The sequence below is a fragment of the Corapipo altera genome, unplaced genomic scaffold, assembly GCF_003945725.1.
Source record: "Corapipo altera isolate COAL_440 unplaced genomic scaffold, ASM394572v1 113, whole genome shotgun sequence".
Taxonomy (NCBI): domain Eukaryota; kingdom Metazoa; phylum Chordata; class Aves; order Passeriformes; family Pipridae; genus Corapipo; species Corapipo altera.
In genome coordinates, this window is record NW_020884895.1 from 7936233 (window position 1) to 7957940 (window position 21708).

General features: G+C 44.4%; 2 protein-coding genes across 9 annotated transcripts in view; one reads left to right on the forward strand and one right to left on the reverse strand.

Moving 5' to 3' along the window:
- Positions 1-6009, reverse strand: part of PRKCI (protein kinase C iota) — a 31305-nt gene extending 25296 nt beyond the window's left edge. Inside the window, exon 1 of one of the 2 annotated variants that reach the window (XM_027647303.1) lies at positions 5967-6009. Coding sequence is in view for 1 of the 2 variants with exons in the window: in XM_027647301.1 (XP_027503102.1) it covers positions 2559-2674 (116 nt within the window). In the remaining variant the exon portion in view is untranslated. Of the gene's footprint in view, positions 1-2558; positions 2690-5966 lie in introns of those variants that run through there. The other variant, XM_027647301.1, reaches the window with a different exon arrangement.
- A 1917-nt stretch (positions 6010-7926) lies between these two features.
- Positions 7927-21708, forward strand: part of PHC3 (polyhomeotic homolog 3) — a 29748-nt gene continuing 15966 nt past the window's right edge. For 4 of the 7 annotated variants that reach the window (XR_003528360.1, XM_027647284.1, XM_027647283.1 and 1 more), the window contains exons 1-10: positions 7927-7992; positions 10796-10943; positions 11679-11837; positions 13256-13333; positions 14861-15019; positions 15474-15572; positions 16698-16938; positions 18472-19349; positions 20555-20705; positions 21022-21275. Coding sequence is in view for 6 of the 7 variants with exons in the window: in XM_027647284.1 (XP_027503085.1) it covers positions 10818-10943; positions 11679-11837; positions 13256-13333; positions 14861-15019; positions 15474-15572; positions 16698-16938; positions 18472-19349; positions 20555-20705; positions 21022-21275 (2145 nt within the window). In the remaining variant the exon portion in view is untranslated. The remainder of the gene's footprint in view (positions 7993-10795; positions 10944-11678; positions 11838-13255; positions 13334-14860; positions 15020-15473; positions 15573-16697; positions 16939-18471; positions 19350-20554; positions 20706-21021; positions 21276-21708) is intronic. The other 3 variants (XM_027647285.1, XM_027647286.1, XM_027647287.1) reach the window with 3 other exon arrangements.

Sequence of the window (21708 nt, forward strand, 5' to 3'; positions counted from 1 at the left end):
GTGTAATTACAGATGCTGATCAGTGCCAGAAGCTTGGAGCTGCTATACTTTCATTACTGCATCAACAAAAAACTACATAAACTTTTAGAGTAATAAATTCCTAAAAACTCCCTGAGGACCCTCTATTACACACACTGCACAAATCACACTAACTCTTTACAACTGGTAACTCTATTTTAAGCGTTTTAAACAACCAGCCCTATGAGAAAGATAAGCAAAGTTCACCTGAGAGAAGGAAATACGTGGACAAACTCAACCCACTGCCCCAGTTCCCAAGTCTCCGGGAATTCCCCACCCCCTTATTCTCATGATCTCTGTTCATTTTCAGGAAAATTTTCCTTCCTGTTTTAACATCTTTCATGAATTTAAGATAAAGAATTAGCACTGCACAGCTCAGTGAAACAAAGACTCTTCAAAGGGTCCTGTGTGAAGTCTTTGTCTTGGCTGAGAAAAGCAATTGGGCTCCTGGCCAGACCCACGTTTTAGGGATTCAGGTTCAGCTCTTTTCCCCAGGCAAGTATCCCAACTATCAGATTCACAAACCTTTCAAGAACAAATCTGTGCTTCGAAGTGGTTGTTGGTTTTTGGTTTTTTCTTTAACCAGAAACTCCTCCTGGAAGATGAAAAGACCTTCCCAGCAAGACTTTCCCAATAACTTCTACAACCCACTTAAACGCTTCTATTAAAATGAAATTAAGAGAGATTAACATTTCCTGATTAACACTATTTCCCATTAAATCCTCGATCCAGCTCTAATCTTGAGATGGTTTATTTGAGGAAAGGAGAAAAAGGAGCCTTTGATATCAGCATTCAGATCCTCAGTCTCCAAGTCATTCCAGGGTACGTGCAGGTAAAGTGTTTGGCTTTGATACCCCCTTGATAATGAGAGTCTGAGAAGGGGCTTGAGACTTTCTGTTGTAAGAAAGTGGAGAGAATAATTTGCTTATATCTCAAAATAAATCATGACTAAGGCATTGAGCCTGTTAGTCTGTAGGTATTCACAGTGGTTAACCAACACCCTCCATGACTCAGTGATGTTATTAAACTGATAACTGCATTAACAGAGAAAAAGTCAACGGATAAGACTCAAAAGAAACATTCCAATATCTCTGAAATTATTACCAGGGTCATGAGCCAGCATTTCTGCCCAGTGTAGCAGATTTTTTTCCTCACTCCCACATCCTTTAGCTGCTTTCTCCCTTTCTGCTCCACAGCCTTCCTCTGCTAAAGCAAGAATTTATGTGATTGTACCTGAAAATGATCGAGATTAGAACTGACCCAGCAGAAGAAAAATAAATGGTTTTAACGCAGAACAATTCCCCCTTTTAGTTCACTGTCTGACCAAATGAATGCTTCTGCCAGCTGATAGCCAGGGGCATCTCCACTTCCTTAAGAAAAGGTAGATTAAAGAGACTGAAACAAAGAGCTGAGAATTTCACATACTATTACTTTGACAGTCTCACACATCCTTTAAGGCCACAGACTGTGCCAGTCTCTAGAGTAACTTCTACAGACTCCTGGCAAGAAAAGACCCAAATCAGACACAAGCCAGAAACCAAACACAGCAGCAAATGCCAAATGCTCAGTGTGGTTTCTATACCTCTCCTTAAAATTATAGGGCCAGAGATAGCAGAGAGTAAATACTGAAGAAGTAATGCACCCCTTCTTGTGCTGAACACAGATAACTGCAAGGAAGCTGTCAAGTGTCATGTGTTCACTCTTAATCCAAAAATGCAATCTACATTTTTTGCTGCTTAGATCACCTCCACTCAGAGTTAATGACTCAATGAACCACTGGCAACCCTTGCACTCAAACTTTTTAAGTCCTGTAACTGTTACTATTTAATAGGGGGCCATGAGCCCAAGACAGAACATTTCTTCTGCCTTATATGTTATTGCTGGAAAGACACTGAATTAGGCCAACAAAATTCAGATTTCCATTCTGCAGACCTCTAGTATTTTGCTTTGTTTGTTTTTAACTGCAGAAGCATAATCGATGGTACATAATAATAATAATCTTAGTTACCACTCATAGGCTCCCTTGGAAGTCACTCAGTCCCTGGGAAACAGCCTAAAAACCTATGAAAGAGATTTTCATACAAACATCCTCTGTTTTTAGATCTGGACATACCTAATACAGAGCAACCAGGACCAAAGCTGGACCCTGAACACACGAAGTATGAATTTTGGCGTGTATTATGAAGGAATATGCAGCTGTTCCTGCTAGCAGGGCCTGGGGATGAAGGGAAGCAGGGTGAGCAGGGCAGAGAGGCTGCTCAGGTACATCCTTGTTCCTCGGGAAGGCCATCCCAGCAAGAGGGAGGACCCAGCTCCCCCCAGACCCCAACACACGGAGGGGAGGCTCCTCCGGACACCAGCGCTGCACTTGAAATCCATGTAAACACGGCTGGACGGTCGTAGAGGGTTCATCCTACCTTCTCTCCCTCCTCCCCTGCAGTCAGGGGATACCCAAGGCTGGAGCCAGGGGTGTCCGGGGGATCCCGTGCTGGGCACCCCGGACCCGGCTCCCCGCCCGCGGGGCTCGGCGCCGCACTCACCCCTTGTAGTAGGCTTTCACCCGGACCTGGTGGGCGCCGTCCCCGCCGAGGCTGCCGCCGAGGCCGCCCGGAGCCGACATGGTGCTGCCGGCGGTGCCGTCCCGCTGTGTCGGCATCGCCCCCGGGCCGGGCCGGGGGATCCTGAGGGAGGAACCGGGGCCGGGAGCGGGGCCGGGGCGGCGGCGGCTGCGCGACCCCCGCGCCTCAGCGCGCCCCGCCCGCGCCGGGCGGCACTACGTGCCGGGAGGGGGGCGGAGGGCAGCTCGCAGGAGAAGCGGGGCGGGGGGAGCGCGGAACCGCGCGGGGCGGCACCGGAGGAGAGCGTGGGATTTTTCGGGAGGAGTCGCTCCGAGAGGAGCCGAGCGGCAGCTCTGCTGCACAGGGATGAGGGTGACAGCGCCCCGTACGTGCCCCCCCCCGCGAACTGCGTGGGCTCTCCCCGGCGGGACTCCACACCTCTGGGGCGGGATGTTCCACGCCGGAGCGGAGGGGGGAGAGGGGGCGGCGGCACGCAGGTAACAGGGGCCGCAGTGGCGGAGCCGCCGCAGCCGCCGCTCCCAGTCGGGCAGGTCCGAACCCGTCGGACGGTCCCTCTGCTCCCTTCGCCGCCCCCGGAGCGGGGCCGGCACCTCGATCCACACAAAACTCCCCGGCACTTGGTACGGCCCAGCGCGGGGCATGGCGGGGCCGCGGCGCCGGCGCGGCGGGAGCGCAGCGGGATGTGGGGTGTTGGATATTCAGCGCCGGGACAGGGAGCTAAGGAGGAAAACTCGTTTTACCCGGGTACCGACGGGGCTCATCCCCACAGCGTGGGCAGCAGGCGAGGGAGGGATTCTCCCCCTCTGCTCTGGGGAGATCCCACCTGCAGTGCTGCCTCCAGCTCTGGGATCCTGGACACGAGAAGGTCGTGGAGCTGTTGGAGTGAGTCCAGAGGAGGATCGTGAAGATGCTTCGAGGGCTGGAGCCCCTCTGCTCTGGACACAGGTTGGGAGAGCTGGGGATGTTCAGCCTGGAGAAGAGAAGGCTCCAGGGAGAGCTGAGAGCCCTTTTAAGTGCCTAAAGGAGCTCCAAAAGAGCTGGAGAGGGACTTTGGACGAGGGATGGAGTGACAGGACACACAGCAGTGGCTTTAAACTGAAAAAGAGTTAAGATTAGATATTAGGAAAAAATTCTACCCTGTGAGGGACGTGAGGCCCTGGCACAGGTTGCCCAGAGAAGCTGTGGCTGCCCAATCCCTGGAAGTGTTCAAGGCCAGGTTGGATGGAGCTCTGAGTATCCTGGTCTAGTGGAAAGTGTCCCTGCCCATGGCAGGGGATTGGAACGAGATGGTCTTTAATGCTCCAACCCAAACCATTCTGCAGTTGTTCTTCTTTTAAGGCTGAAAGAGCCAGAAATGCCCATAGAGGTACTGGCTGGAAGCAGCTCTCCATCTGTGGGCCAGGCTCCAGCTGAGCTGTTCCATGAAACCAAACCCATCACCACCATCCCAATGCCAGGAATAAAAGCATTGGACACATCTAACTAAGCTCCTTCACAATCAGTTCACACCATGACTCCTCCACTGTTGTGGCTACTCCCACAACAGTGGGAGTGACAGAGAGGTGACAGAAAATTCTGGATGTTAACACAAATCCATGGCAAAAGCAGCCAGTGCAGAGCTGATGGGCAGCAGGAGCTGTTCAGAAATGATGGCAATGCATTTCTTACAATTACCACTGACCAAAGTGTTTTCTGTGGGAATTCTCAAGACTCCCTGCAGTGTGCACTCCCCACGAGACAATATGGTCAGTTCAGGTGAAGCTTTAATTCCCATACATGCTTTTTTTAGAAAAGTAACATGAAGGATTTGTTTTAACTGAGAGGGTAAAGAGGGGGGTTAACAAAAGGTATTTTGATTAAAGCTGTTAATCATAAGCCACCTTATCACTGCAAGCAGTATTTCCTCTCAGCTTTGCCTATTTAACATCAATAACTTTGACAACACACATTTATTGCCCAACACTTCCTGAACTGAGGGATGCTTCCGGCAGTCCTAAGAAAATGAGAACACTTTTTTTCTTCTGTAACAGTAAAACAATTCCTTTTTCCCACTGCCCCCTCCAATCAGTATTGGAGCACCCTGGAGTTCAGCTTTTTGTTACAGGCTGCTGCACTTTCAAAGCAACACACTTGGCTCTTCCTCATATTCGTAATAAAACAACTTAGAGCCTTATTTTCTTTACTTTAGTTGTGGTTGCAAAGTACAGCTTTTTTTTTGCTACCTGACCTTCCTGCAGGGATTTGTTCAGTTCTTTGTTCCCCAGGAGCAAGTTATTTGCTCCACCCAGCATCCACAGAGTCTTATATCTTATTTGTACAACAGAAAGTACCTTGGTCTACCTGAACTCACCCGTGTCTTGCACTAAGACTTCCAACATGTTTTCTACTTCCTGCTGGATCTCCACCTCCACCTCCCTGGGCAGCCTCTTCTAATGTCTAACAACCCTTCCCGTGAAGAAATTCTTCCTGATGTCCAACATGAACCTCCCCTGGTGCAGCTTGAGGCTAAATGTCCAATCACCAGCTGGTCAAGCATTTCATTCTCATTCATACAACTGGTTCTGTATAAAATATTTAAACTGCCATGAACCAGCACTCCTGTCTGAGGTAGCAGTTCTCTGCCTCTCGCTGCAGGGAGCCACTCTTTCTGTATCCTTGGGAATACAACAGCTTTGGAAACACCAGTATTCCTAAGGCTGTGTAATAATGTTGCATAATTCTAAGATACAGAAGACGTTGCTTCATCACAGAAATATATTTCATGAAGAGGGATGAGTTTATCAAGATGTCCCACGTAAAATTTGAATTGGGTCTGTGAGGTGGAGCGACTACTTGTCTTCACAGAGTTTGGGCTTTGCTCATCTGTGCCTGGTAATATGCAGGAGCTGCTAATTTCAGACTGGAATTATTGACATAATTCAATTCTGATGAATCATGGTTAATTTAGGGGGAGGGTTAGTCTTCCCCATAGCAGGGAAAGCTCCGAGGCAGTGTTATATAGGAAGGAAGTAAAAACTCGCTTAACAGGGATAAAAGGCTGTTTCACATTCCTCAGAGAAGTTAATAGGTCACCAGCAGTGCCCTGGCTGGAGCTGCTGAGGTCCTTGAGAAGCAGGTATTCCATATATGGAGAAGCACTACAAGCAGGTAATTCCCTGACCTTAACCATGGGAACCAGGAAGGTGTCCCTGTCCATGGCAGGGGGCTGGAACTGGATGATCTTGAAGGTCCCTTCCAACCCAAACCACTTTGTGATTCACCTCCCAACAGCACTCTGCAAGCAGCATCTACCACATCCTCCATTTTCCTACTGTAGCTAAAGCATGAAAAAACTTAAGCTCATTTGTCACAGGCCCAAGCAACACATACCTGAATTCTACCCCTCCCACAGGAACCTTGCAGTACCTGTCCCTGCAGCACCTGTCCCTGCAGCCGTGCTCACTTTGTTGCAAAATGTGGAATATGTCAGAATTATCTGAAGTCAGGATGTTCTGTGTTGTAAGATCTTTGTTTACTTTCAAGCCTAATCAGCAAGAAAGGAGAACTCATCAGTGGGACAGGCAGCAGATGCATCCATTAGTCAAGGACATCCTGGAAGCAACAAGCTTTAAGGAAGCAGTAAATCAAGATGTCGATGTCTATGCATACAGTGCTAACTTGGCAAAATACTCCAGGTCCCTGTATACTATAGCTGAACTATCTTCATTGTAATACCAAAAATCATGCCTACAGGTCAAAAAGACCCTGGCCAGGTGCAGACCCTTCCCTGGAGCATGTGTAGAAGTTAGCTGGGATTACGTACTTTGTATAGAAATTAATAATGAATCCTAGTGTCCAGAGAAGGCCACCAAGATGATCAGAGGGATGGAGCACCTCTTCTAAAAGGAAAGGCTGAGGGAATTGGGATTGTTTAGCCTGGGAAAGAGATGGCTCCAGGGTGACCTAACTGTGGCTTCCCAGTGCCTGAAGGGATCCTACAAGGAAGACACAGAGTATTTACAAGGGCCTGGAGTGACAGGACAAGGGGGAATGGCTTCAAACTGACAGAGAGGAGGTTTAGATTGGGTATTAGGAGGAAGTTCTTCCCTGTGAGGGTGGGGAAGCACTAGCACAGGTTGTCCCATCCCTGGAAGTGTCCAAGGCCAGACTGGACGGGGCTTGGAGCAACCTGGTCTAGTGGAAGGTGTCCCTGCCCATGGCAGTGGGGTGGAGTGAGATGAGCTTTAAGGTACTTTCAACCCAAGCCATTCTGGGATTCTTTGATTCTAATAGAGGGGCTGTGCTTGGGAAGTGACTAACTCCGAACTCTGTATAAATGACAGTGTGGAAAGTCTGGTGGGGTGTGCTGGATTTGTGGGATACCACCAAGCATCTGGGCCTGGGCAGCTCTGAAATAAATAATCCGTGTCACTCTCGAGTGTGTCATTATTGGCTTGTTGCACACTGGGGAATGAGCCTGATTTTGTTCCCCAGACAGTAACCTGAATGACCACACAGCACCACGTGCAGAGCTGTGGGTGTGATGGAGACTGGGCTCCTCACCACAACCTCCCTGCACTGGTATGAACCTGATCACTGTCTCATGGTGATCCCACAGCTGCTGGGGCATCCCTCAGCCTGGCTCCCACATCCTCATCCCCTTCAGTGGGATAACAGGATCAGTTAGGTTGGAAAGTACCTCTGCAATCATCGAGTCCAACCGATGACCAAAAGCCACCATGTCAACTTGATCAGAGCACCAAGTGCTATGTCCGGTCTTTCCTTAAACACCTCCAGGGACAGTGACTCCACCACCTCCCTACACAGTCCATGCCAAATGGACTTCCATTCCAAATGGAATTCCAAAAGTCCATTCCGAGATCCCCCAGTGCAGCTGCCACAGTACCTATGGTGATGGGCAAGGGAGGTTACACGGGATTTATCCTGAAGGCACCTCTCACAGGCATCCAAATACATCCAAACCCCATAAGTATTGTCAAAGTGCATATGTATCAGTGATGCAGGAGAGACCAGACTGCTTTAACTCATATTCACGCAGTGCTTCAAGCTGATGGGTGGCAGGAAGGGTGGAATGAAGCAAGCAGAGCCTCAAAAAGTTGGATGGCTTGTGCTGCGATTAAGAGCGAGAAGCTGCTGATGGCATCGAAACGACAGCTGCTAAATGTAAGAGGCACTTGAAAGAGTCTCTATTTTGTTATACGTGGAAATGCGTAGGTTATTTTGGCTGAGAACACCGCGTTTTCCAAACCCCCGATGCCTCACGGGCAGCGCCAACATGGCGGCGGGTCCCGTCACGTGCCCGGCGGCGGCCGCGCCCCGCGCGCGCGCGGCGCCTCCCCCGTGAGGGAGGCGAGAAAATGGCGGCGGCGGCGGCGCCTTGAGCGGCGCGTCCCAGGCGAGTGTCCCGGCGGGACGCGCGGGGCGCGGGCGAGCGGCAGCCGCGGGGCCCCGTCCGGGCCGCGGGGGCGGGGAACGCGCGCCCTGACCGCGCCCCGGCGGCGGGCCGGCCCCTCCCGCCCACCTTTCCTCCCCTGAGGGGGCGGCGGCGGGGCCGGGCTGGGCGAGGCGGGGGCTGAGGGTGGGTCCGGGCGGGGGGCGTCCAGCGAGGGGGCCGCGGGGCCCCTCAGCGCGAGGAGGGTTCACGGCGTGGCATGGGGGTGTATTCCCACAGAGCATATCTTCGTTATTTGTTTTATTGTCATTTTATTGCCTTTTTTTTCGTTATTTAATTATTTCTTTCAGTGCCTTTTGCCATATACCAGAATGCCTGTGGGTGGTTAAGCTTGGAGGAAATTTTCCGGTTTTTTGTTTGTTTTTTTTTGTGGTTTGTACCCTTGGAGTTGTAGCGGGAGGTTGTGAATGGAAAGAATAAGACTAAACTGTATATATTAAAAAGAAAAAAAAAGCCCCGACTATTTTTAGATAACAGTTATGCTTGCGGATTGTCTGCAATGTTTGTTATTACCATGGTGTTTACCAAAACTTTATAAAACGTGAGCAGTGATATTCGTGTGCACTGTGAAGGTAGTTTAACCTTACTGGCATAGACTAGCAGGTATTTTTTTTACTTAAGGTGTCTGCTTTCACTGAAAAATATAGAGCAACAAAACTACTGAATATTTACCTTATGCACAGTAATTTGAAGTTATGTGGCATCTTGTACTGTTACTGCTTGAATAAACACTTATTTTCAATATAGTTTTCTGTTGTGCTTTGTATTTTGCGCTTGCTTAAATCCGTAGTGGTGGTTTAAAGTCACTTTACTGTGTTTTTTAAAACTTACTCTGCATTACGGAGGTTCTTTAACTTAAAAGTTGCTCAGGAGCATCATTGCAAGGTCTTCGTCATTAAATAGGATTAATTTTACTCCAAATTAGCATCTCATACCTGCTTGAAGTGTGGTGTCGGGGGAGATGCTGGGCAAAATTTTAGGAGCTCTTTCCTGTTTTCATTGTACATCCATTATGGGAACAACTTGGGCAGTGACAGCGTTATTTTTGAAAATGAGACACTCTGAGCTAAAGGATTAACAGCTCTCATGGGGTGAACTCGTGATGGAATAGTTAGCAAGTGGGATATGTTGCACATCTTGCTTATAACACATCCAGCATGTTGCTGAGAATGAAGGAAATGATACATCCAGTGTTGTTTTCTTAGGCTCATTTAACTGGTTGCATAACTTTGCAAAAACTAGCTAGACAAGTTGTAGGTGTAAATATTTTGAAGTGCTTTTAATGTCCTCTGGAGGAGACAGGACTGGTTTTTTTGAGGTACTTTTTATTATGCGAAATTAATGTAAAGTGGTTTTAGAAGTGATGCTGGTTTTATTGCAGTTGGAGTGGTAACCTGTGTGTGTTAATTTGTGCCCTGATGTAGGCAGACAAATGGCATCGATAAATTTTAACAGCAGATCATACTTTTTCTTTAGTTCTAATAGCAGGGAATCCCTACTTTTAAAGCATCCTTCGTTGCCATGAATTTTTTTTGATGGCAAAGTATATGCAAGGATCCAATATGATGGTGGGCAAGAGGTCCTTAGGTGACCATGTATCTGTTAAAGTTCAGTTCTTGCAGGTACCCAGGAGCTGGAGCATCGTGTGCAGCTCTGCTCGCAGAGTAGTTGTGTTTTGGGAGGTGAGGGTGGAGCCTGGCACTGTAGTGTTCTGCTTCCAGCTGTGTGAGCTGAAACTCCTAATTATGTTCCCATTTGATGCAGCATCCAATGGGTGGTTTGTTAAACACTTGGCAAAGCTGCTTTTTTTCCCCAGTACGTTGTAGCTCTCTCTGATGATTTCTCTGAGCCCTTCTTTATGGTGAGAAGGAAACACATCTTCCCCTCCTCCCTTTTATTAACATCCTTCTAAAAGCAATAAACAGCTACTATGCTGTTTCCTGTTAATTATAGTACTAAGACTGAAAAAGAAACCCCTCATATATTGAGGTTTGTGATTCATTTCAGTTTTAAAGATGACATTTTGGGAGAGAGATTGTACTCTGCAGCAGAGGGAATTCTCATCAGGCTGGGGGGGATCATCTGAGGTGATTAGATAGGTAGTTTCTTCCTTGGTTCTTGCTGCGTTGTGTGAGGTATTGCTGTAAAAAGCATTTTTCAATATATCCTTTCCCTCTCTTTCCAAACAAAACATGCCACCAGTGATTTTTACCAAGAACAGGGTTTGCTTCTTGTCCAGGATCAACCAGCAGTTCAGTGCTGGGCTGTGAGGGAAAGGGATATAGCAGTACTTCTTTGTAGCTGGCTGGAAATCTTGCATGTATTCCTGAGCAACTTTTGATGGATCTTAGATTATAACCACATTTCTCAGTAAATTTCCTCAAGCAATAGCAAATACTACAAACTTAGATTAGGTATTAGGAAGAAATTGTTCCCTCTGAGGGTGGTGACTGGCACAGGTTGCCCAGAGAAGCTGTGGCTGCCCTGTTGCTGGATGTGTCCAAGGCCAGGTTAGACGAGGCTTGAAGCAATCTGGGCTAGTGGAAGGTGTCCCTGCCCATGGCAGGGAGTTGGGGAGAGATGATCTTTAAGGTTTCTTCCAATCCAAATCATTCTGTGATTCTATAAATCTTATCCATTTGAGAACTGTCTGTTATTTTATCTCAGCAAAACTTTGATTTTTTGTGTGTTTAACATCAACGTGTGCTGGCCTTGTTTGTGATCACTGTCATCTCCGTCCTGCCAGGCTGGACGGGCGCTGCACAGCGATGGAGAATGAACCAAACACAACAACATGTTCTGCGCCTACGACGACTGTCGCCACCACCTCCAGCTCCCGGACGGCGCTCCCGCAGATCTCCGTCTACAGCGGCTCCGACAGACATGCTGTCCAGGTACTGGGCTGGGGGATGTTCTCCCCTGTCCTGTACAGAGCTCTCAGTACAGGCATTGCACAATACTTTACACAGGATTAACTTTCCAGTCTTGATTGCTGTTGTCTGTCTGCGTAGCTGATTTACCATTTTCTGGAGATGTTGTCTACTGAAGGATGTCAGACCACTTAAGGACAGTGCAGGGCACAGACCTGACTCCCAAATAAGGGAGGGGGGAGATGCTACACTAGAAAGTTTGGTTGGTTCATCATGTGCTAAGGGTGTGGATTATTAACATAAACCTTTACAAAATAAAGCTGTTTGAGCAACATTGACTACAGGGATCCAGAGGTATTTGTGTGGGATCCAGCCCCTTCTTACTTCTCTTGAAATTAGGTCTCCTTGAACTCTGTACAATCTATTCTGTTGGGTTTCATAATTGGGTCTCTCACACACTACCCTGGTCTCTCAAAAAGCAGAACATGATGTAGGATGTGTTGACAAGCAGCTGAGAGGCTGGGATGTTGTGTTGGGAATGATGCTGTATTGTCAGGCTGTCCTTGAGAGCATGAATATATTGATGCTGACAATGCTCTGTGACTTTAGCAAGAACAGTGATGGAGCAAGTTCAGTGTTACAAAACTGGTGTGAAAAGAATTTATTTGGTTGTGTCTCCTTGTAAAGGTAAACTTCAACATCATGTCAGCATGGTGTGTGCTTTGTAATTGTAATTAATTACCTACTGATTCATCACAGGTTATTCAGCAGGCCTTGCATCGTCCTCCTAGCTCAGCTGCTCAGTACCTCCAGCAGATGTATGCAGCCCAACAGCAGCATCTAATGCTGCAGACTGCTGCTCTGCAGCAGCAGCACTTAAGCAGTACCCAATTTCAGAGTCTGGCAACTGTTCCACAGGTGAGAGTGAAGATTGCTGACAAAGAACGGTGTATTATCTAGAGCAGGGCTGCAGTCGTTGTCAAACGTGATAACAGCTTAAGTGCCTGAGCTTAAAGCCTCACCATAATTCACTGTTATGTTCTAATGACATTGTTATTTTAAATTGTATCTTCCTCCAAACAGTTTGGAGGGTTTTGTCTAGTGGTATAGATGCTCCAGTAGGCAACCATTCCATGCTTTATTGCATGCATTATAATGCATCATGTAAATCATCAAGCAGTAATAAAATAAATATTAAAAATAGACTACTTCAATCTTCATCCCATGATTTTCTCTAAATGTTGATGGGGAAAGCAATAAATAGCATTGTATCCTAGTAAAATCAAATAAAAATAATGAACATCTTAGTGTGTTTTGCCTCACATCTGGCTGCATTATAAGTAATAGCAAAATTCAATTGTAACTCTGAGTGTGAAAATGTAGGAGGTAAATGACATTTCATTTCTGAAACACAGCTTTTAACATTAGTGAGCACTGGAGGAGACCCATTTTGAACTCAAGCAGTGGCAGGATTTCCTTTGACCTCAGTTGACCTTAGATTGAGAATATGATCTTGCAGAGAGAGGTGGTTGTTAACAATTTTACACGTGGAAATGCTAAAATGGAGTTAAAGACCTCAGGGGAATGGCTGCTTGGTGTCAGAACTGGACTGGCTCTTTTTGGCTCCTGGCTTTTCCTTCTATACCTTTTTCATTAGATTGTGGTAATATATTGATTTGTCTTTTTTTGTTGTGATGGATATGTGTGTGGATATACAGTTACTGAGACAGAGCAAAAGAAAGCAAGCTGGGGGAGGCTGAGAGGTTTTGGTATCAGACTGTTCATACAGAAACCTAAATCCCTGTCCCTGTATCATCAGAAGGGCTGGAATAGCCTGCTGTGATAGACTCTAGATGTGCATACATAATTTACCATTCTAGAATATGAGGGTGTTCTTTACAGCATTTGTAAGGCTTGTTTTATTTTTTTTGAGGAGTCTAATTGTAGTAAAAATAGGTGAGTTTTAACAATGACAGTTTTCAATGATGTCACATTTTAAGTTCTGAGTGTCATAGGTAGTGAGCTGACCAGTAAACTCCATCATTAACAGCTTGATAGACTTTACCTCTGATAGGTTTTGTTCAAGTCTTGATCTGATAGAACCTTCATGCCTGAAATTGGGTAGGAATTCAAGGAATTTAGCACCTTGCAGATAGGATTCCACAGTGCAGAGTGCACTTTGCTGAAAACTGTTTCCACTGAGAAAACTATTTTTACTGTTAACTCAGACAAAAGGTAAAGGTAGAGAGGGATATTTCTCGTGGTTTATGCAATAATATGAACAACACTTAAACCCTTTCTGATTTCAATATTTGACACATATTCTTGCTATTTAGGCAAGCCTGTCAGGTGGGAGGCAATGTACTTCCCCCCCTGGGAGTGTCACTCAGCAGTCAAGCATGTCGCAGACCTCGGTACGTAACTGAACACAGCCCTCCATCCATTCCCAACCCTGCTTGGTTGTTACATGGCTACTGGCAAAACCAGAAAATACTTGAGGATTTAAAACTGTGCAGTTAAAATTGGTATTGCAGAGAAAACCACCAGACTCCATAGTAAGCGTTGGGTGCTGTCTGCTGTTGTTGCTGGCCAGTGTTGGCTTCCCCAGTCCCAGACCCCTCCTGGTGCTCTGAGGGGCAGCTGCTCACTCCAGAAGCACCAGTGATTGTTCAAACTCCTGCAGGAGTCACTCCCTGAGCTCTCATACTCTTACTCAATTTCTTATTGGATTTCCCACATTAGTTTCTTTATTGAGGGCACTGCAGTAGATTAAAATCATTTACTGTGTATCAGTGATTAAAGAGCACCAAATCTAAAGAATCCAAGTCAATGCTAACATATATTTATGAAACTGATGAAATGTTTATAGCATTCATTCTTTTATTGATTATCATCTTTTACCATGCATCTCTCGCACTTTCACTTCCCATAATCTAGGCATGTGCTCAGGTTTCAGTTTTGAGCAGCTCTGTGTTCAGTTCATGTTGTATTTCTTCAAGTGGCATCTTCAGACATATAATTTGCACAGTCTTTACAGTTCTACAGTTGTCTGGTGTTGGATTTGTTAGTCCTGCAGACATCCTGCTTATTAATCACACCCTTGAGCTGTTCATGACTCCAGTGCATAGCTTCAGTGATTTAACTGTATATTTTTTTAAGCTCTCATAGCTTGGCTTGGCTTACAGTTGTTAGAAGTAAAATCATTCATTCATTAAATTTAGGAGGGAAAGTCTTTAAAGATGTCTGGTGTTAAACTAACAGAATAATTGGGCTGGGGTTTTTCAAGGAAATCTTTTAAGTAAAAGAGCTGGGCACTTAACTCTGTTAGACTGGTTAGAAAAGAAAAAGAAAAAAGAAAACCAAACCACAACAGCTTTTTTTTTTTTTTTTGAGAAGATGCTACAGAGCAGTTGTTGAGGAACATTTAATATGAAATTAGAGAAAGTTGTAATCTTCAGTCATTTTTCAATATGCATATGGAAAATGAGGATTTAAAGTCCATATGTGGTGGCACAAAGAAGTATCCTGATCAGGTTGCATAACAAGCATAACAGAAGATACCAACCCAGGCAGATAATATAAACATTTAAAAATGCCTCAGTATTAAAATTCATGTGTTTTTGTTAAAATATTATGGGCTCATGCTACTTCTTCTGTAAATGTGTATTTCTATGAGGTATATTTTTCAGACTTCATAATATCATTGTTTGTACTCGTAACTGCTTATTATTACTTACTGCAAAGTGGTTGCTTGCAGTTTGAGAACCAAAATGTACAATCCTGCCAGAATTCAGTTTTGCGACGATTGGGTCAATATATTTTTGCTACCTTTACAGTTCAGAGATTTCAACTGCCCCTGCCATTTTTGTCAAAGGCTTTCTGGCTTTAGACCATAGGATGACTGAATTTCCATGACAGAGGCAATATTTTTGTTTCCTTAGATTAACCTCTCCACCTCTCCCACACCTGCACAGATAATAAGCCGTTCTCAGACCTCCAACACCACCAGCAGCAGCATCACCCAGCAGACGATGTTGCTGGGCAGCACCTCTCCCACCCTGAGTGCAAGCCAGGCTCAAATGTACCTACGAGCTCAGATGGTAAGTTTGGGTTACAGTCCTTAAGACTGGCTTAGGTCCAACCCTGTTGTCTCCACAGCTCTGCTTGTTAAATAACGTTTTGACACACTGGAAGATTGAAGTTCTCTTTCTTTATTATAGTAGGTATTGGGCTTTTCTCTTGTCTTTGTTTCACTCATTTGTAATATTGGAGGGGAAGTTCTCTTGTGTAACAGATCACAGGTGTATTTATAAATCTCAAAGGTTTTTCTCAGCATGTAGAACAAATATTTTAAATTATTTTCCTTTAGTTTTATTTACTTAAAACTACCATGATAAATTGTTCTTTAAGTAAGTTAATCTAACAGTAAAGTAATGAATCTTAGAATCTGCGCATCAGTACATGTAAGTTATGTATCTCCTTAAGGTGCTGCATTTCTTTTACAGATTTTAAAAATTTCAGTCTGTTGGCATATATTTTTTTCTTGCTTAACAGCTTATTTTTACTCCTGCGACCACTGTGGCTGCTGTCCAGTCTGACATTCCTGTTGTCTCATCATCCTCCTCATCTTCCTGTCAGTCTGCAGCTACTCAGGTGAGCTTGTGTAAACTTATGGAAGGTCTGTGCAGTAGAGTGGGCCAAAACTTAGAAGGAAGGAAACATTGTGTGCTTATAAAAATGACTCACCCCAGACCTTAGAGCAGCTGAGCTGCTGGAGGGCTCCTGCCAAACTCAGCTGTTCCTCTCCCCTCTCATGGATATCTCAGGTGGGTCACCTGATCTGGGAAGGTTGAGTTGTACTCACAGGGGTAGGGTTGCAGTAAATGCCATCTGCATGGCAGTGAGGAAACAGCTACTCTTGTCTTCAGAACAGGGTTTGAACACTTCCTGTGGTGACATGCTGAGCATGTGAGAAGTATGAACTAGCTGTTCATTACAGGAGTGCTAAATGCTGAGTAAGGAAGGGATCATGTAATCAAAATAGTGGATGGTGGTAATAATTAGTCCTCTTTTTCGTGTAAATATGATGTAAATTAGTGTACAAATTGTTATACTTGAAAATAAAATTCTAGCTCAGCAATAGGATTGGAGATCTGGGATCATTCTGTACAGAATCTGGCTGTGATATAACAGACTTAAATGAAAATAATCTCTGCCTGATTTACTTCCAGAAAGCAAACCTGTTGTTTCATGTGACACTGGAGGTGTCAGGAAAAGGTAGATTAATATCACTGTAGAAACAAAGGTCTCAGTTTTGTTAATGCATGGATAACACAGAGCAGATTCTGATCCCACCAACCACCCAAGGTCTGCTTTATGTTGGTGTCTGGAGCTCACTCACAGGCAACTGCATTTGTGCAGTGTCTGTATGAAAATAAAATTGCTTTTGCTTAAGATGCTTTGTGTCATTCACTTTGAAGGCACAATAAAAGAGAAAAACTAAAATTTTAATTCAAATTAATGGAAAATTTCTATTTCTTTTGGAAGTTCAGTAAGGAGCAAAAGACTTTTCTGAGTTTTCTTTATTGCCAAAGTAATAAAGATCCCTATCCTTCTCTAAATTTTATGGCTTATGCAGATTTTTAGATTCTTTTAATCACATGGGATGAGAAGTATTACTTAATGTGATTTTTTCTTTTTTTTTTTGCTATTTTTGCCTGATGTTTGTCGTGGATGTTTATATGGTTTGGGTTTTTTCGTGTTTCGCTCGTTTCCCAGGTTCAGAACTTGACGTTGCGCAGTCAGAAGCTGGGTGTGCTGTCAGGTTCCCAGAATGGCCCACCAAAGAGCAGCAGTCAAACTCAGTCACTGTCCCTGTGCCCAAATAAACCTGTCCCCATTTCCAAGGGCAGCCAACCAGATCCCTCAGAGAGCAATAGGAAAGGCGAGAGCCCAACTGCGGAGTGCCGGAGCACGCCGGTCACACGGACATCCAGCATACATCACTTAATAACACCAGGTAGGGTGAAAATGGAGCTGCAGGAAACTTATTTTCGTTATAATAATTGCTGTGTTACGGTTCTGTCAGAGTTCAGTGCTCTCTGACAGAATTCTTCTAGATATTCCACGTGAATAGAGTTTAAATTTTAATAGTAAATTTATTTATTTGTTGATGTTGGATGTTGCACGGGATGTTGACTGAGCAGATGCAGTGATGCAGGAATGTTCTTAAAGCACAGTACAAGCACAATATAGCAATTGCAGTACACAGTTGAATCACAGCACAAACGAGACTCTCATTCTGGTCTCCCTGTATACTTATTGTCAGGCCATACCATCCTGCCATCCCCAATCTCTGGGAAGCAATATGTGGCCTGAAACCCCATCAAGCCTCTTGCTCTCATCAAAATCTATTTGTTTGTGGTTTGTTTGTTTTTTTCTGTCTTGTCTGTGTCATCTGTGTCATCCTCTGTCAAGTACCTTTATAAATCCATAGGTAATAATGCTCAGAATCTTAGTATTTAGTATTAAGAGATAAATGAAAATAACCTGCACTTGGTTAGATAAGCACTTCCATTGCATGCAGCTTATTTGCATCTTGGTGTCCTTATTTTGGAAGAGTGAGGGTGGTTTAGACAATTGGTCTGAATTCTGTGGAATTTAGCTTGGCTAATGGCAGCTTTTAGAGAAAGAGTGGGATTTGGAGGGAGACACTCTGGGGGTACTGAGCCCTAATGCTCTCAGAGCTCAGTTTGGTAAGGAAAAAAAATCCATCCTTAGTAGCAGAATAAATCATAAAAATCCTACATAAATGAGTTTTTTCTCAAGTGAACAAGACAAAGCAAGAAGAGGTTTGGATGTGGAGGACAATATGTGTGTGTGCTGTAAGGAATTACTAGTGAGTCACTGGTTCACTTTAAGGTGGTGTCTCTGGAAGCTGCACTATTTTTAGATTTGTACCTCTCAGTTTGTGTGTTCAAGTTCAGGCAAATACTTTCAGTGTTTTAAATTTATACTGGATTCTTGGAATTTTAGATAATACTATTTTCAGAGACTAAATAAACTTTTAACTTAACAGTTATCAGCAAATCCTGATGATTGTGACATGCTAATAATTTCTAGTCCAGTCTGTTTCAAAGTAAAGGTTTAATTTGTTTGAAGTTGCATGACATTCTTAAATAAGCTAGATCAACTTAAATAGATAAACACAATAAACATAAGTTTAAATAGGCTGGATCAACAGTAATCTTAGAACTAGCTCCGAAAAGATACATTTATTTACTTTTATCTAGAAAGTACATATATGTAAAAAGCATGGCTATGTTTCTGTATTCATTGCTGCATTTTGCTTTGGAAATGGATATATTCCTCTAATAAATTGTTCTTGTGTACTATGTGCTGTCAAAGAAGATCTTTCTAAACACGTATCTTAAGTGTTCAAAAAATTGTGTTGATCTTTAAAGTGAAAACTTTTTAAAGTATTTTATAATCTTTTCAGGATTTGAAGAAATAGATACTAATTGTCGGGTGTGGTTTTTTTTTCCTCTCACAGCTTCATATTCTCCATTGCAACCTCATTCTCTAGTAAAGCATCAGCAGATCCCACTTCATTCACCACCTCCAAAGATTTCCCATCATCAGCTGATATTGCAGCAGCAGCAGCAAGTCCAGCCGATCGCACTCCAGACTCCTTCGGGCCAGGAGCCGCCTCCATCCCAGCACTGTCTGCCCCTCCCGAGCCACGGGCTTCCTCCGGCTCCCAGCAGCGTCCCGTCGCACTGCTCGCCGATCCACATCCATCCTCCGCCTCTAACGCTCTCTCCCAGCCCATCCCAGTCAGCGCAGCAGTCGGTGGTGGTGTCCCCTCCGCCGTCGCACTCCCCGAGTCAGTCCCCCACCATAATCATTCACCCCCAAGCCCTTATCCAGTCCCAGGCGAACTCCCTGGTGCCGGCGGCGCTGCAGCCGGAGCCGGCGGCTCCTCCGCCCGCTCCCAGCACCCCGGTGCGCCCGGTGGCGCAGCCGCTCAACCTCCCGCCGCACCTCCCGCTGCCGCCCTCGCCCGCCGTGCACATCGGGGCGGTGGAGCAGCCCGGCCTGGTGTCCCCGGGGCAGCAGCTCGTGCCCTCCACGCCACACCAGCAATATCCCGCCCTGCAGTCCGCTCCCATCCCTCTGGCTGCTCCTCCCCAGCTCTCGGCATCGTCCGCCCAGATTCAGCCGCTGCCCTTGCAGTCTGTGCAGTCTTTACAAGTGCAGCCTGAAATTCTGTCCCAGGGGCAGGTTTTGGTTCAAAACACTTTGGTTTCTGAGGAGGAACTCCCTGCTGCAGAAGCTCTGGTCCAGCTGCCATTTCAAACTCTTCCACCACCACAGACTGTCGCAGTAAATCTGCAGGTGCAGCCATCGGTTCCCATTGAAACTCCAGTGGTAAGTGGTAACATTACATCCTTTGTTCTTTATCCTGGTCTTCTCCAGAGCTGTGACTCTGGACCACTGACTTCAGAGGGAGCTAAACCAGGTGCTATTGACTATATTGCAGTATGTTTAAAGTTAAGAAAGTAAATAAATGTTAACAATTATGTTAAAATGAACTTTTATAAATGTACCGTATGGGCTGTAAGCTCTTACCTCTATCTTAATACAAATATAGGCATTCCAAATTTTGAGTAAGAGAAGCATCTCTATACTAAATAGAGCAGATTATTGAGATAATAGGGTTCTGAATAGTTATTTTTATACTAACATTTTGCAAATATCTTCGTCGTAAAAGAATAGGGCAACTTTTGATGCTGTTTTGGTAACTCCCATCACTGCCATTTAATGTGGTTCAGTGTTAGTCTCAGACGTCTGCAGTTTGTAACTGAAGGTTTTGGCTTCAGTCACTGACCTAAAATCATGTACAGTGAAATAAAATGATGTGCAAATAATGCATTTAAGATGGCATTGAGATTAACTTGAGCAAAAGGATCAACAGGTCCTGTAGGCTTTCTTTGGGCTATCAACAGGTTAAGGAAGGAGGTGTGGTGTTCATTTTTAACTTATATTAAGAGTTAATAATCTCAACTGTGATATTTCATGTAGAAATCAGGCAAAAGGGTATAAACCAGGTTTGCTTTTGACAAGGTGGTGTTTTACATTTTAATCTGCTCAACTGACTCAGTAATTCATGTAAATTTAATAGTTTTGAGGAAACTACTTTAGAATCTCTTAAACACTAATTCTTGATAGTCTTGGTGTACTCTTCTGAACTGAGTTTGATTATGCTGCTGAATAAGTTAGACAACAATTTGCAGTCTTGTCATTAAACTTCTGTTTTGTAGATGTGTTTAAATAGCATCAAATGTGTGTGTAAATAAAAATACAGTCAACTGTACAGATAAGATATCAAAAAGTCAAGTTCTCTGGTCTCTTTATATTTTGCTATTTGTAACAAAATACTTTAATTTTGCTCTCATAGACATTGTGATGTCCTCAAAGTTCACTGTTTTGTGTGCAGTTTGGAAACTAGTATTTTATTAGGAGATTAGCATATTTGAACTGGTAATTTATTTTAAAAACTGTATTTATGCAACTCTTTTAAGGTATTAGGATAGAATGGAAATCTCTCTAAAGCAATAGTTTGTTGGATGCAGATTTACCAAGTGGAGAATGTGTGTGAAGAAGAGATGCCCGAGGACTCGGACTGTGTGCACATGGCAAGAACACCTACACCACCCACCTTGTCTCCACCAGCCATAACCTTGGGGAATGGAGAGGCCCTGAATTCAGATGATCCTTTGTCAGGTGAGGACTAATGTCCAACTAAGGTAGCTTTTGACATATGGATTTATGATCTGTGTAAGTAATTAGTGGCCAACTATGCTTATAGTCAGTAGATATTGAGTAAAGGAAAATGTTTGCCTGAGAAGTGTGTGTTTGTGGAATATATAGTCTGTCTAGAGAAACAATCTTGTTTTAAAGGTAAAATCTATAAATCGTAGGGAAGAGCCTGTTAGGTGGTGCAGAGATGGGTCTATCACCCCTAATTTCTAGAATTCTGAGCCAGTGGTTGGACATCAGTGATAAAAACATAACACACATGTTATGTTATCTTTTTCAGAACACGGGGGACTGCCTTCAGTGACATCATCAGTCAGTGCCTCAGTCATTAAATCTCCATCTGATCCTTCACATGCCTCTATTCCACCACCACCTCTTTTGCTTCCAGCAGCAACGACAAGGAGCAACAGCACCTCAATGCCCAACAGCATTCCTAGCCTAGAAAATAAACCTCCACAGGCTATTGTTAAACCCCAGATCCTGACCCATGTCATCGAAGGCTTTGTGATTCAGGAGGGGTTGGAGCCATTCCCTGTAAGTGTAGAAGTTGCTAAGAATTTTTTACTACTAATCTTTGAAACAAACTGTTTGTAAGGATGATATTTGTGGCCAGTAGGTATTTAGATCCTGAATTATTTTTCAGATGTTGGTTTTGACCTTTTGTCTACTGATTGGTGAGTTGAGTAGTAGGTTATATCTGGAGATAAATACAGAGAGTGATTTTAGGCTGCCATTTGCAGTAATGTTTTTACATTTGTCTGTCTCCAAGATCCCTCAATTTTAGTGATACCTTAATTTAAACCTCAGAGCTGAGTCTGTGTTAAAATTCCAAAATGTTAAAAATTGTTATTTAAAGCACTGTCAAACTCCTTAGGGGGCTAGGTGTGATTAGTGCTGTGCCTGGTTAAGAATTACTGTTGAAAATTTTAAATCCACAAATGGCCAATTTAAAACCTGCCTTATTAAC